This window comes from Semicossyphus pulcher, unplaced genomic scaffold (assembly GCF_022749685.1).
Source record: "Semicossyphus pulcher isolate SPU_LCO1_2020_fin unplaced genomic scaffold, fSemPul1.0.p SCAF_22, whole genome shotgun sequence".
Taxonomy (NCBI): domain Eukaryota; kingdom Metazoa; phylum Chordata; class Actinopteri; order Labriformes; family Labridae; genus Semicossyphus; species Semicossyphus pulcher.
This window is the reverse complement of record NW_027211696.1, coordinates 17,475,316-17,489,211: the sequence shown is the minus strand read 5'-3', so window position 1 is coordinate 17,489,211 and position 13,896 is coordinate 17,475,316. Positions and strand designations below refer to the sequence as shown.

The following is a 13,896-nucleotide window of genomic DNA, read 5'->3' as shown; positions in this document are numbered from 1 at the left end:
AAACTGTTTGGGTTGTGACAGCGCATTTGCCTTTGTCAGCAACTGTGGTTTAAGCTCCAAAAAACCCACACTCGAAGGCTCAAAGAAGTCAAAATAGTAAACCATTGGGTGGCGTCATGTGGTTATTTCCTATAGTTATTTGTCATTAAGACCTTGACTCAGATTCATCACAGATACAAAACAGGCACTAATGCAACATAACTGAATGTAAAGTCTCTTTATTGAGCGTTTTTGGAAACCGGAATTCAAATTCAGGATGATCATTTACAAACACCCAAGCTCTTCAAAAACATCGTAACCAACTTTTATATCAAGTTCCAAACACAGAATAAAGTGTCCAATCCCCCAGGAGCAAACTGTGAATCGTCTCTACAGTCCTTACCATACATAGCAGATACATGGATATAAAAAATAAAATTCTTCACATACTGTCGGTTGTGTTGGAAATGCTGTTTTACTATCACGAGTTCACCACTTCAAACTGAAGCCTTGTTACATAAAAAAAGCCGGAAAAAGAAACAAAGAGTTTGTAAAAGCTGTAGAAGTTGAATTTGGCAAAGACAGTCATAGAGTCTCTTAAAAAGTAAAGCTATTAAAATATAACAAGCTGTCAGAGAAACTCAAGCTGGGGCTGGTCTGCACAAACGTTTTTCACACAATCACAATACTGCAACAAAACCGCAACACCAAAAATAACCTGTTAATCCACTTAAGTCCCATCAATGTTAAATCTACTCTGCTATTACTAACTAAGACAGCTGACAATACTTTAATATAACATCTCATTAGCTTTTAAACATAATTGACAATAACTTTAGGTTGCATCTGTCAATAAGTCTCCATATTGTATTAGAATAATCTGTACAATCTTAGTCTAGGCACTTTTTGACCCTTCTGTGCTCGCAAGCCGTCAGTCGACCTGTGACATATATCTTTGTTTGCATCTTTCCATCTTAAGCAATATGAGGCGACAGACATTTTGCACACCACCATCGTTTTTACAGTTCAGGCCTGTTTCATATAAACAGTAAGTAGTTCTCTTTTATCTCACAGCATTACCACAAAAACATGAAAAAGGAACAGGATACATTTCGATCGAGTCGCGACTCATCAGAAATATAAAAAAGGCAAGTAAATGTACACGCATAAATCAAAAACAGGAAGTAAAACGTTTCTTTGACCGAATGAGAAATGTCGTTTGACTGAAATATATTCAGAGAAACAGAACAGGGTTCTGCTTTCTCAGCATGACAGCACTAGACTCAATAAAATCGTACATTTTGCAGGACGCTCCAGTTCCAGGCGAGGGACAAACATTCAAGGAAAAGAATAAAAAGTACGCTTCACAGACTTGTTAGCTCAGTTTGTCCTTAAAGCTCCTGTGAGGAGTTTTTGGCTGGTTTTAAAATGGACTGAAATTAATTCTGATGACTCTTCATGAGCTACAAAAGCAAAACCAGACCATCAGCGACAAGATAGATTCTTCTATACAGTTATTTTTAATGCCTAAAACCGCTGGAGGGGGGGTAGCTGTCAGACGAAGCGCTTTAACTGCACACTGCCTTTGTTTACATTTTCCAGACATTTAACATTTAAATTAAGTGATACATATGTCTTGAAGAAAGCAGGATGAGATTTGAGCATGTACAGGTTCCTCACAGGAGCTTTAAACGCCACACAAAGGAGCATGTTGGCATCAGCTGAAATCCTGATATCTGTAGTGTTATTTTATCAATGAACTAAGAAGGGTCAGCATTTCCTTACACTCCTTTGATCAAGGAACATTTATTAAACATGTCTTCATGCTTCACTCAGTAAATAAGTAAACAGAATATGGGAAGTTGATGCAGCCACACGAAGGCCAGAGCAGCAGAATAAGAGGAAAGGCGGTTAGTTACACCCTTAGAGACCTCAAAGTCACAGAGACATGTTTTTTTTTTACCCAAAGAGGTGTCAATAATGTAAGATTTTCAGATAGCTAAAAATAGAATCAGGCTGAACTTGGCTGGAACTTTGTTTTGATGTGCATTTCCTTTGCTTTTTTTGCACACTAGTGAGCAGTAAATGCTTAATCTAACGGCCCTGCTTATACTTGAGAAAATGCAGCCGCAGCAAGATTCGGTATCAGAGCGCGCTGCTCGACGCTGCAGCTCTTCTGCCTCTGAAATGAGTAAATTAAATGGCTTATGAGAAGCTCAGTTTGGGGTTCCTGATAATTTTAACTTCAGTGTTCCAAGACAAAACCAGATGTAGATGAATTCTGCATATTAAGAATTTACAGCATTTTTTCTCCTACAATATTTTGTATTAAATAATGCCTGAGGACGTGTGCCAAGCTATAACTGCATTTAAATCCAGAGCAGCTTCCTGTTTTTGTTTTGTTTGCATCAAAGCGCCCGCCTTTCTGCACGTATCGATCATCTCGAAACTACTACTACCTACTTTTCAGCCATCTCACATGATACAGGCAAAGCTGTATGTGTGTAACAATAAAGGCAAATCACAACATTTTGAAAATCTCTCACAGTCTCAAAAATACAGGCATAATAACTTACAGATACAAATATTTCAATACAGTGAAATATGAACATTTTTCTTTCTGAAAAATAAAGAGAAGCTTTTAGAACTTCGACGAGCACGGTCAAGACGTCTCTGCAGGAGTTTGTGGTCTTCTTTTTCTTACGAGACACAAAGCTGCAATTAAAATCTTGCTTCATATTGCTGCAGAAAAAAGTGCAAACTCTTGTGGTTCTTCCTGTGAGATTTTTTTTGTCTGGGACTGAAGCTGGTTTTACTTTAGCCGGTACCTGCTGGGGTAGATGACTACAGTGTTTTCACCTGTACAGAGAGAATAAAGGGTGCAGGAGGTGGCTACATTATCATCTGTGTAATATTATGCAATCCACTTTGACAGTCTTGCAACAAATTCTTAGTTTGGGGGCTTCTTCTGTCCAATTACTGATGAGGTGTGTTCGTTAGAGTTTTTATCCTCTGCAAACTCCAAAATCAGCTGAGCAGGAGAGCTGGCGCCGTCTCTGCCGTAGCGAGTGCTCATTTTGCCTTTACTGAAAAATAGTTGAAGCACATGATCCGTGTGTTGCTGTGAAAATCAGGCTGTACCACAGGAGATGAAACGTGTTGTATTCGGTTTTCCTGCATCGAGATAATTTGATGGATTAGTTTCCATGACGCTGCTGTAATAGTCACTCGCCGTCTACGCGTGCTCTTCATGGTGAGTCTTGTAGCTGCCGTTGTGCTGGGCGCAGGGTGATGATGTCATGTCCTCGCTGAGTCCAACTGAGTCTTCTCTGTCGCTTCGAAAGACTTCTTTTTCCTCTCTGTCGTAGTCCCTTCCCACCTGAAATGCAAGAGCAACAATCAAACCAAGTCAGACAAAATATTAAGAGTTCAGGTAATGATGAGGTGGCAGAGAAGTTCGGACAATATATACCGCAAAAATTTGCATACCAATGTTCATTCAAAAACACTCAAATTAAAGCCTACCATCTGTTTTCACCACGTCGAGTTTGCAGTCCTGCTAGCTACCAGCGCGGTCGTTGATTGTTGTGAGGATGGAGGCTGCACTGGTGATCATGACGGCGCATGTCCGTGATTATAGTGCCATCGTCTGGGTGACCGTCACACAATAAAATACCTCTCTCTGAATTTTATACTGGTGTATTGGTGGCACCGGTATTTAGGATGTAGGCTACTTTTTACATGAAAAAATGTATTAAAAATGAATTGTACGGGATATAAAAAAAGATGCATTTTCACTGGAGTCTGTTCATTAACTAAAGATCCAGTTGTCTTGTACCTGTTATTTGTGAGATTGAAATTGGTCTGTTTTCTATAATTTTTAGGGTTTAATTTAACCTCACTTTGCTCTTAGATTAAGCTGTGACTTCTTTAGCAACAAACCAGAGACAAAGATAAATAGCTACTCAATCAATCCCAAAGAGAAACTAAACTGTGAAACACATAAACAACACACGGACTCTCTGAGGGAGATAAAAATGAAAAAGAATATTTCCATTCGACGATGTGATGTGGCTGGTGTGGCGCGATTCATGTCTGATTATTCCACTTGCTGAACTTTAGTTCAGTTTAGTTTCTGGAGGATTTTAAAGTAATTTTCAACAGCAAAAAACATCCTGCAGATAAAGACCTGCTTACGATACAGAAAGTTACCTTTATCTACAGTAGTTCAAGGGCAGAATCGATGTGGTCTTCAAAAAACAAACGAGTAGTCACATAAAAACCCCTTTCTTAAAGGAGCAGTTCACCCCTGGAGAAAGCCCCTGTCAGTCAAAGCTGGTGTTCTCTGTAATCGATAGAAGCAATGAGAATATACCGGTGGATCGTCTAAAACATCTTCAGGTCTGCAGTCTACATTTCAAACCTGACGATTCTGAACGAGACATGACATCGGAGGCGGCGTCCTACATTGAGAAAGTGTAGTTTAGCGAGCTCCCTGGCCTCCGCCAGATGACGCGTTTTACATAGCCTGGTGGAGGTTTTCAGGGCCCATTGGGGAAGCGGATAGCGTCCTCCAAAGGCACAAATCGGCATTAGCATGGCGTTAGCTCCCCATAATAGCATGATAGGACTGAGGTCTAGAAATGGGAACAGATACAGTAAGAACTGTCAAAAAATGGGATCTCAATTCCCAGTATTCAACCCCCAGTTAGAGCCGAGTCAGACGTGCGTAGAACTGAGATAACTAACCAGAATAAGCTTAACTGGACATGGCTTACTATGGGTAAAACTATTGATTGGGACACACTGCTCGTAGGGATGAATGTGCATGAAGTAATGTTGTTATTTATGCAGCACTAGAGCATAAAGTTCTATCCATGGACATTTTCATACAGATGCAGCAGCTGCTCTACAATAAGGACAAACAAATAAAAGAGTCCACAGGGGTTAAAGTTTCACTTCATATCCGTCAGAACAAAACTAACAGCACTTTGTGGAGTGGTTTCTCACTCGCATAAAAAATGTACTGATCGTTATCGACACGGGGAAGATTCAGTGTGGTAAGTCTAAAATGTGTCGCCTTTTATCTCACGACTATCCCATACTCAGACCTTTACTGTAATCTTTCAGAAGTACGTCAGTGTCAACGTGTGCACTTAAAGTGGCAGTAAGCAACATGAACATTTTAATGGAAAAAAAAAACCCTTCTTCCTCTCTGTATTTCTTCGCTACACCAAACATGCACACGCACTTTGCAACTGGTGAGTGACGCTCAGCTGCTGTGTGGTGCGTCTCTCTGCAGCACCGAGGCGAGAGGAGAGAGGAGAGAGAGAGAGAGAGAGAGAGAGAGAGAGAGAGAGAGAGATGCTGCAAAATGTTCAAATACTTCTAAAGGTATCATTACAGCTGTGATTCTTTGTGTGGACGGCCCTTTCACCTCGAGGAGCACAGTGCTACCTTAGCTTTTACTGTAAGAGCTGCCGTTACCTGTCGAGAAGGAACAGGGCAGCCGCTGCTTCGCTCTTCAGCCCCTCACTCTCCCACTCGTCTGATCCCTCTCTTTATTTAGAGCTCTCTTTGTCGCTTCTCTCTCCTCCGAGCTCTTCCTTCTTTTTGCTTCTTTAGCCGTATATGTTGCCATAGCTACTGACTAAGGATGTGCACTTTAATCGGTTAAAACTACCAGTTAAACAGTTAAATAAAATGTTGTTTTTTTTTAAATACACATATATATTTGGGACACACGTTTTGTGGTCGTTAGCTGAGCTGAGCCTGAGAGGAGAGCAAAATGAAAAAACAAAGCTTTTGTCTGCGTTCCTCGGACGTCACGGTACCGTCTAAGCGCGTGTTCTCCGCGGGGGGTCTACAGGCTGCGCACCAGACTAACCCCACAGCATGTCGGCAAGTTGCTATTTCTTCACTAAAACCAGCAGACAAACTGCCTCCTACATAATAAGGACTGGTGTAGGCCTGGCCTTTTTTATTGTAAGTATCCACAGCCTGTTGTTCACGTATTGACTGTTTACATTACGCACGAGGCACAGCAGGTAACTCATTAGTTATTTAAACTCCGGACACACCGTCAGGTCCGGACAGGATATTATGTTTAATAAAGTTCTGTGTGCTGACCATCAAAGAAAGGTCGGCTGTAAATGTTTATGTACGTATTGTTGTAATTTCAGTAGCGTAAGCTTTATTACCTTCATTGGCTTGGCCTTGCTCTTTATCCTCTCCTCGTCCTTGCGGCTCCTCTTCCGGGATGTGGAGCGTTCCTTCCTGTCCCTGCTGCGCTCCCTCTTCTTGTCTTTCTTACCTCTGAAAGAAGACAATGCAAACAAATCAATACAGAGAAATCAACCACAATACAAGAAAGACATCTTAAAGCTTTGGTAGGATGAGAAGAGATGGGTTTACCTTTTCGGTGAGGGTGATTTGACTTTCCTCCGAGGGCTCCTGGACCGATCCTTACTCCTCCTCCTGTGGCCCCTGATGACGACACATTTAAGCATGTTTATTGGAGGCGAGGTGGGAACCACATCCATAGATGAGCTACAGATGAAACATCTTTTTGTACTAAATAAGATGATGGATGATTTTTTCTCCCATGTTGCCGGATGCAGAACAACGGGAGCAACTAGACTCATTAGGTTAGTGACACACTGACAAGGGCAGATATAAGAGGATATTCTGTGGGTGTAGGACTTGTGTCATTTGGAGAATAACATCTTACATTATTGTCTTTGTTTCCAACATACCTCGAGCGACTGCGACTGTGTCTCCTGTCTCTGGAGCGAGAGTGCCTCTTGTGGCCGCCTCGGGAACTGTGAGAGTCGTTTTTCGGCCACGCCCTCTGTGGCGGTCTGCTCCGACAGGAGGGGAAAACAAATGTCACCGGCCGAACACGTGCACAATCACATGATCACAGCACCAAGCAGATGAAATGTGCAAACACTGAGTATTAGCTGGGCACCTGTGTTTCGAGCGTGACCTTTTCCTGTGTGTTTTCGAGTGTGAACGGGAGCGTGACCGGGAGCGGCGCGGCCTTCTGGCCCCACTGGTGGAACTCTTCTTTAAGTCCGCTAGAGGAAAAGCAGCAGGATCAGCATCACAACACTACTTTATTATTTTATAGCTAGAACCTTTACACATGCAGCAACTGACCCTTTGGCAAGTCCCGCCCCCCTTGGTTACTGTTGCTACGCCTGTCAAGCTTACGCACCGGCATGGAAATATGGCGTTTTGAGAGAGATGTTCCAAGGGAAATATTCCTTTCTCCTTGTTCTGAAAGCTTGACAGGTGCCTAGTTACGGTTGCTAACGTAGGATTGGACAGTGGCTGTTCAAGGGAGGGGCTTAGCGAAGGGTCAATTCAACGTGTGGTACCTGGATCTATAGCAGCAGCGATGGTGGACTGGGCTTCCCTCACCCTCTTCATCACACTCTCCAGCTCCTTCGCAGCAGCCTGCGGCGTCAGCTCCGGCGGTTTCACGATGGCGTTATTGGAATGATTAACCCTGAAAGGCATGAAACAATTAAATTACACGTTTTGTGATTTATAATGAAGAAGAATCGCGATTAACAGAAAACACGTACTTCAGGGGTCTGTCTCCAAACATGACTCCGTTGAAGGTCAGGGCTCGGGCGACGGACTCCTGCTCCACGAACTCCACAAAGGCGAAACGCGTCGGCTGAGTCTCGTCCCCGGCCATCCGAACGAACTTTACATCGCCCACCTGCTTGAAGAACTCCAGCAGCTGCTCAGCGGTGGTGGTCTGTGTAGGGGATTATGCACAGCGATTAGCAGCGGTGTAGTTTATTTACCTTGCGAGGTAAGCTTTAACAAAGAGGATGTTACCTGTGAGTTCAAGTTGCCGACATAGACCGTCCTCCTGATCTCATCAATTTTGGAGGGATCCACATTTCCCATGAGGGGGGGCTGAGACTGCGATGATGCTGCGGGGTCCAGAGTAGCTGACAGACGATTCACTACAGGAAGGTTCAGCTGCAGGAGTAACACACACACACACACACACACACACACACACACACACACACACACACACACACACACACGGTTTTTCTCATATGACAGACATCTTCAGTTCAGTTTAATTTTACTTTTGATTGAAGGTCTGTTTTTATTTGCCAAAAACATTCCCTCACTTGGAATTTTTCCATTCACTAAGCTTGAAAGGATACGGGCCAAAACCAGTTACCAGTAATTTGTGCATGTAAACATAACGATTATAACACAGTTGTTAAACTGTCGAGTCTCACAGGGAAGGCAACATGTTGCCACAGCAGTGACTTCAGGGAAGCAGGAGGATTCTCCAAATTAGCTGAACTTGTTTCTGTTGCTTCTCTGTCAACTTTGGTGTCTCCAAAGTTGCAGCTGAAGGTTACTGGTGAGCTAGCACGTTTAATATTTCAAAGCAGCAGTTCGCCCCTGGAAAAAGCCACTGTCAGTCAAAGCTGGTGTTCTCTGTAATCCATAGAAGCAATAATATTTGAAATTGGCGCCATAGCTGTGGGGAAAGTCGTACAAACAGCTCGTTGTTTCGCCCATTCTACATTCCTACAACACCCAGCATGCATTGCGCCCCTCCCTCTGAAAGAAGCGGCCCAGCGAGAGCCGCTGGAGTGAAATGCTACCGTTTTCGCTGCAGACAACGGCTCAGAGCGGGACAGAATCTGAAATACAACGAGAATATACCGGTGGGTCGTCTAAAAAATCTCTGAACTAAACACGACATCGGGGGCGGGCGCCCTAGATTGAGGAAGTGTAGTTTAGCGAGCTCCCTGGAATACGTCAGATGACGCGTTTTACGTAGCCTGGTGGAGGTTTTCCAGGACCCGTTGGAGAAGTGGATAGCGTCCTCCAAAGGCACAGAGCCAAATTGCATTTTTTATTCCACCATAATTACATTAGCTCCCCATAATAGCATGAGGTTGAAAATTGGCGAACTGGCCCTTTAAATAGGTGAGAAAATAACAGTGCTGAGGGAAGTCCTGCTTATGAGTTTGACTATTGAAATTGAAAGATCATTCCAACCTTGTTCGTGACACCACTACAAACAAGAAAAGACAGCCCAGAGGGTTATAAGATGCTGACTCACATTCTGAAGCGGGGCGGGAGTAGGGATGGGGAGCAGTCCCCCACCAGGAATCAGACTGGGTACTGGGGTGGCGGGTGCCAATAGCGACAAGGCCTTGGCCTCCTCCGGGATTTTTCCTGCAGGACAGAAGCAGATTTTAGTGGACGAAATAGAGGGACTCGTCTCTGTCTCCTCTATGTCTGCACAATTAGCCCACTGTATTCTAGAGAGAAAGAGAGCATACACTTCCCCATACAGCCTACAAGTGTTCTACTGTCTACTCATGGTAAAGTGGAGACCGAGCATCCTTACTTTGCTGTTATTTAATTATTCTTCTCAGTGATTTAATAAAATCTTAACTTTTTCAAAAACAATTTTGTCCTTGGTCTCTTTTCATAGATCAAAAGAAGAAAGAAAAAAAAAAACACAATGCAGAGAATGAGTCAACACTTTGATGCATGGGTCACCTGTACTGGAAACATATTGGTCATGAACCATACGATATCAAGCATGGGCGCTTTTCCGGGGGGGCGATCGTTTCGCAGTGTCGGAAAGGTGTGCAACACAAGACAACCCCAATGGCTGCATCACTAATAGCACACAGGACATCAGATACAGAGAAGAACAACAATTTTAAGAACTGTAGAAAATGTTAGCCAAGACTTAGCTACAAAAAACAACCAATTAGGAATAGTGCTCATTCCTCTCTGGATTAAACTCTGCTGCTTCTACTGTTGAAGGCGGCTACGTTAGCTAAATAGCTACATTATAGCTGGAGGTGTGAGGCGTGAAGTTGTTTAACACGCAGCGACGCAAATCATTAATTCATGTGTCACAAAGTTAAAACAAAACCAAAAGGAGAATGTCTGTGATCACATTAAACACTAAACATCCATATCAGAGCTGTAATGTGAGGGAAAACTTTAAATACACTTCAGCACAGATAAAAAAGTGCAGTAAGAGTTTAAAAGATTCCTCGTTAAAATGAGGTAAAGTGTTCGTTACTGGGTCTCACTTTGATAACGTCTAGCCCCTCACTATGTCAACAGGAGTGGGCGACAAGAGAGTAAAGTGTTAGTGATCCTCCTAGCTTCCCATGTGTGATACACATCCCACCATCGGTATGCCGTAGCAACCTGGACAGAATTCAATCACACACAAGCTGCAGCTGTAGCGGAAAGAGAGAGGGGGGTGGGGGGTTGGACAATAATCAAAACAACAAACCAAAATAACAAATATAAACACAACGCTAGAGATAAGCAATACTGTAGTTTCTAGATAGAGACAGGAGAAAGTGGACAACATGGGAAAGTATGAAAGGAAACAAACCAAAAAGAAAAGAAAAATAAATAAAAAGAGACAAGGTGTCCATCTTGGAAGGTTCAGCGGGCTATTCTCCTGGTCACATTCCCCCCTTGAAGGCTGCGTTGGCCCGATCGGGGATAGTGGCTTGGAAAACAATGCCTGACTCAGGCTAGTGTAGTGTAACAGCTGGGCCAGTCTAGTCATCTGATATGCACACATAATCACACAGAAAAAACATACAAAACCAAATTAATAAACTCAGTAGCCATCCAGCACCAAGTCACGAGGACAAAAAGCATCAGGTTAGAGGTGATATCATTTTGTTTTGACTGTACACATGGGAACAACAGTGGCACCAAATGGGGAGGGAAGTTTAAAGAAAAGGAGCACCAAACATGAGAGAGAGAGGGATGGGGTTGAGTTAGCTGTTGCCATGGATTTATTTGGTAAACAGTAATGGTAGTTTTTTATGGAAAATACACAAGTTACGTGTAGATAACATGAGGTTAACCCTCTGGACCCCATAGCGCCCCAGAGCTCTACACTTTACTACAGCGCCTGTCATTCTGAAACCTGATGAGTCCTGGTTCTGTATTGTAGATACTTAAAGTCGTCTGCAATAATTGGAGCTGGAAACATCATAATGTTGAAATCCACTGTACCTAAACCTAAAAATCCACTGACTTAGCATCCCGTTGTTATTCACCGACTATGCACAGGTGTGTTTTGTTTCGATCAAAATCACGTCATAAAGACACGGAAAAAAGACAGACATACCCAGCTGTCAATGCTGGAGACGCACTCTGTTTCCCTGCAGTGTGATGACTTTCACACACATAAATTTGGCTTTTTAATTCGTCTCAAAAGTTGCCAACGACATTCACATCCACACTGATGTTTTATAATACACTTTCCCACTGAAATTAGCACGTTGATGCTGGTTTTTCAGACCCGGGAAGACCCGCTTATAGATGCCGATTGTCTCTTTCCCATTGCCAGTGGAGTTTCCTCCTTTCTGTCTCTTTTCTATTGCGCCACCCTCTGACGCCACAAACGCGCCCAGAACCGTGTTAGTAAACAGTGAAGATGTTACGGCGGTTAGATCTTTATTGTATCTATTTCTCATTCAGTGTGTGTATCAAACTCGGCGTTGACAAATTTGGAACGATGTTCGAGTGCTGCTCGGACGGAGACGGGCGGACTTTGTAGGAGTCGCAGAAGTTACCAACGGAGCATAGCATCGCGCCGGAAAGGGGGGCGGAGATTAGCATGTCGACCCGGGTTTTGTGTTCCCATCAATGCCAACCGGGTCTGAATGCCGATTGTATCATTTTCCCCTAAGCAAAAAAAGCCGGATGTTATTGGGGTTTTTGACCAGTGGGAAAATGGCCTAAGTTAGCTGGGTGGGCAGAAGTATAGGACATTTCTCTTATATTTTGAAAGCCTAGTGTTATACAGTGAAGAATCTATTTGTTGAAGCAAACGGAGAAATATGAAAAGTTCAACTTGCACGTTTCTTTCTGTATTTTAGATTGAGCTGTTTGTTTGGATCGAGTCAATAAACATGCAGCAACATTGTAAGATACCACTGGGGTCCAGAGGGTTAACTTAAGTAATGAAATGGGCAACATAGCTTTAATTTAGTCTGTAGACACCACCTTGTGACACCAAAAAGAAACCTTGACTGAGTGCTGTAAGATAAAGCTACCTCGTGTTTTATTACGATGATACAACCAGTCACTTGCTTAAAATACTTGTGACATTAAGTGGCTAAAATCAGGCAATGACGCAGCTTGCCATTAAAAAAATACCCAGAATTCAACAACACCAAACGGTTTAGTGGGGGAAGAGGCCACAGCAAGTCCACTCAGACATCTCACAACTTTAATTGTAATGTATTTAAACGAAACAGGTTGCACTCACCTTCTGCACATGGCACCACTATCAAAGCTCTGTCAACAAAAACAGTATTGGTGAGATGTTGCGCCACACCAACACTGGAGGGGTCTCGGTACTTTATATAACACACTTTGGACGAGAAAGACAGGGGGGCATTGCTGTGAGAGGAAACACAAACAGATAAAAGCGGGTTAGGTAAATGTCAGTCCTTTGCTTAATTACAAGAGTTTATGTTGCCCGCAGAAAGGCCGCACATCCCCGATGTTTCTTAGCTAGTCACGACGGGGAAGATTGCTCTTACTCGGGCGGGTAGAGCCGCAGCTCCTCGATGTCTCCCAGGAAACCGAACAGAGTGCGCATCTGCTCGCTGCTCACGGCCGAAGACAGGTTGGTAACCTGGACGACAGCAGTGCCTGGTATTCCGCTCATGGTGCAAACTGTTTGATTCGTTTACAATGTTTAAATATTGTATTTTAATTTTACTATTTTATTTTTTCTGTCAACCTGTTCGGCGCAGTGTATCCAAGCTAGCCAAGCGAGAGGTTTTACTGGCTTCCTCTTAATTTTTAGCAGGGTTACCAATGAACTATGAGGCGCACTACTGCCCCCCTACTGCGATGGATGGTATTGCACATGGCCAAGTTTGGACAAATACGTTTTATTTTTTCTATCTAATCTAAGCTAAATCCCTGTTTAATAAATAGAATATAATAAATAATAATAATAGAATAATATAATATATAGTCACTACATTTCATCCATCCAATCTCCTATTTATAGTAAAGTATAGAATAATATAGCATAGACAGTTTATTGTTCATCTCATCTTATCCCATCTCATCACATTTTATTCAAGTAAATATCATCTGTCATCTGGCATGAATCTATGCACGCTGTTTTGTTTTGTTTTACTGTAAATACTATAAACTATCTAACTAAATTAACCCATCTATTACATAATTACTTATTTTTTCTAAATCATATTATATATTTCAGCAATGTTTGTGCTCCTCATATTTGCACTATTGTCTTTCGTAGGCTTGCAGATACTAGTTTAATATTAAATGTTTAATGTAGGCTTGTACATATTAGTTTAATATTTAATGTTTAAGTGTACATAGAGAGCAACGTTAAACAGGAGTCAAATTCCTTGTATGTGTAGATATACCTGGCCAATAAAGCTAATTCTGATTATAATTACATTATAACCTATATTATAATTGAATTATATTTGTATATAAATGCAGACACCCACAAAGCATGACCTAATCGTATTTTATAAAGTATTATGCTGTTTACATAATAAACTTGCTATATGTTCTTGCCTGTCAGTTTTGTCTTTATTGCTCTTGTGTCGTTTCTACTTTAACTCCTGATGAATAACAGGAGACTTTTTAACACCTTTTAAACAATCTTAAAAGATGGTTTCAAGATATATTTTGTTTGTACACATATTTTTAAACTGTAATTCCTCATGTATTGCTTTTCTTTATTTTCATGTTTCATAAGACCGTGAAATTTAAGAAACATAACTTGTGTAGGCCTGGCTAGATCCACCTTGGGATGAGCTGCTGGCTATTAACACACTCTGTGCACTGTGCACATACAGTACAGTATGC

At 42.2% G+C, this 13,896-nt stretch overlaps 1 protein-coding gene across 4 annotated transcripts; it reads right to left on the bottom strand.

The window, feature by feature from the left end:
* Positions 1 to 202: 202 nt before the first annotated feature.
* On the bottom strand, positions 203 to 12,831 carry srek1 (splicing regulatory glutamine/lysine-rich protein 1). Of its 4 annotated transcripts, none has more exons than XM_069673063.1 (12): positions 12,302 to 12,386; positions 10,089 to 10,582; positions 9,541 to 9,663; positions 9,095 to 9,210; positions 7,834 to 7,980; positions 7,572 to 7,750; positions 7,362 to 7,492; positions 6,950 to 7,058; positions 6,735 to 6,839; positions 6,394 to 6,465; positions 6,180 to 6,294; positions 203 to 3,358 (listed from the first exon to the last, which is right to left on the bottom strand). In XM_069673063.1, exons 3-12 carry the CDS (start codon positions 9,569 to 9,571, stop codon positions 3,215 to 3,217), a joined length of 1,149 nt encoding a protein of 382 aa, XP_069529164.1. In that variant the 5' UTR covers positions 9,572 to 9,663; positions 10,089 to 10,582; positions 12,302 to 12,386; the 3' UTR covers positions 203 to 3,214. The 4 variants fall into 4 exon arrangements, with proteins under 4 accessions (XP_069529164.1, XP_069529162.1, XP_069529160.1 ...); XM_069673061.1 differs by having other exon boundaries at positions 9,541 to 10,241; positions 10,403 to 10,582; XM_069673059.1 differs by lacking the exons at positions 9,541 to 9,663; positions 10,089 to 10,582 and adding an exon at positions 12,579 to 12,831 and having other exon boundaries at positions 12,302 to 12,435.
* Between the last annotated feature and the right edge of the window lie 1,065 nt (positions 12,832 to 13,896).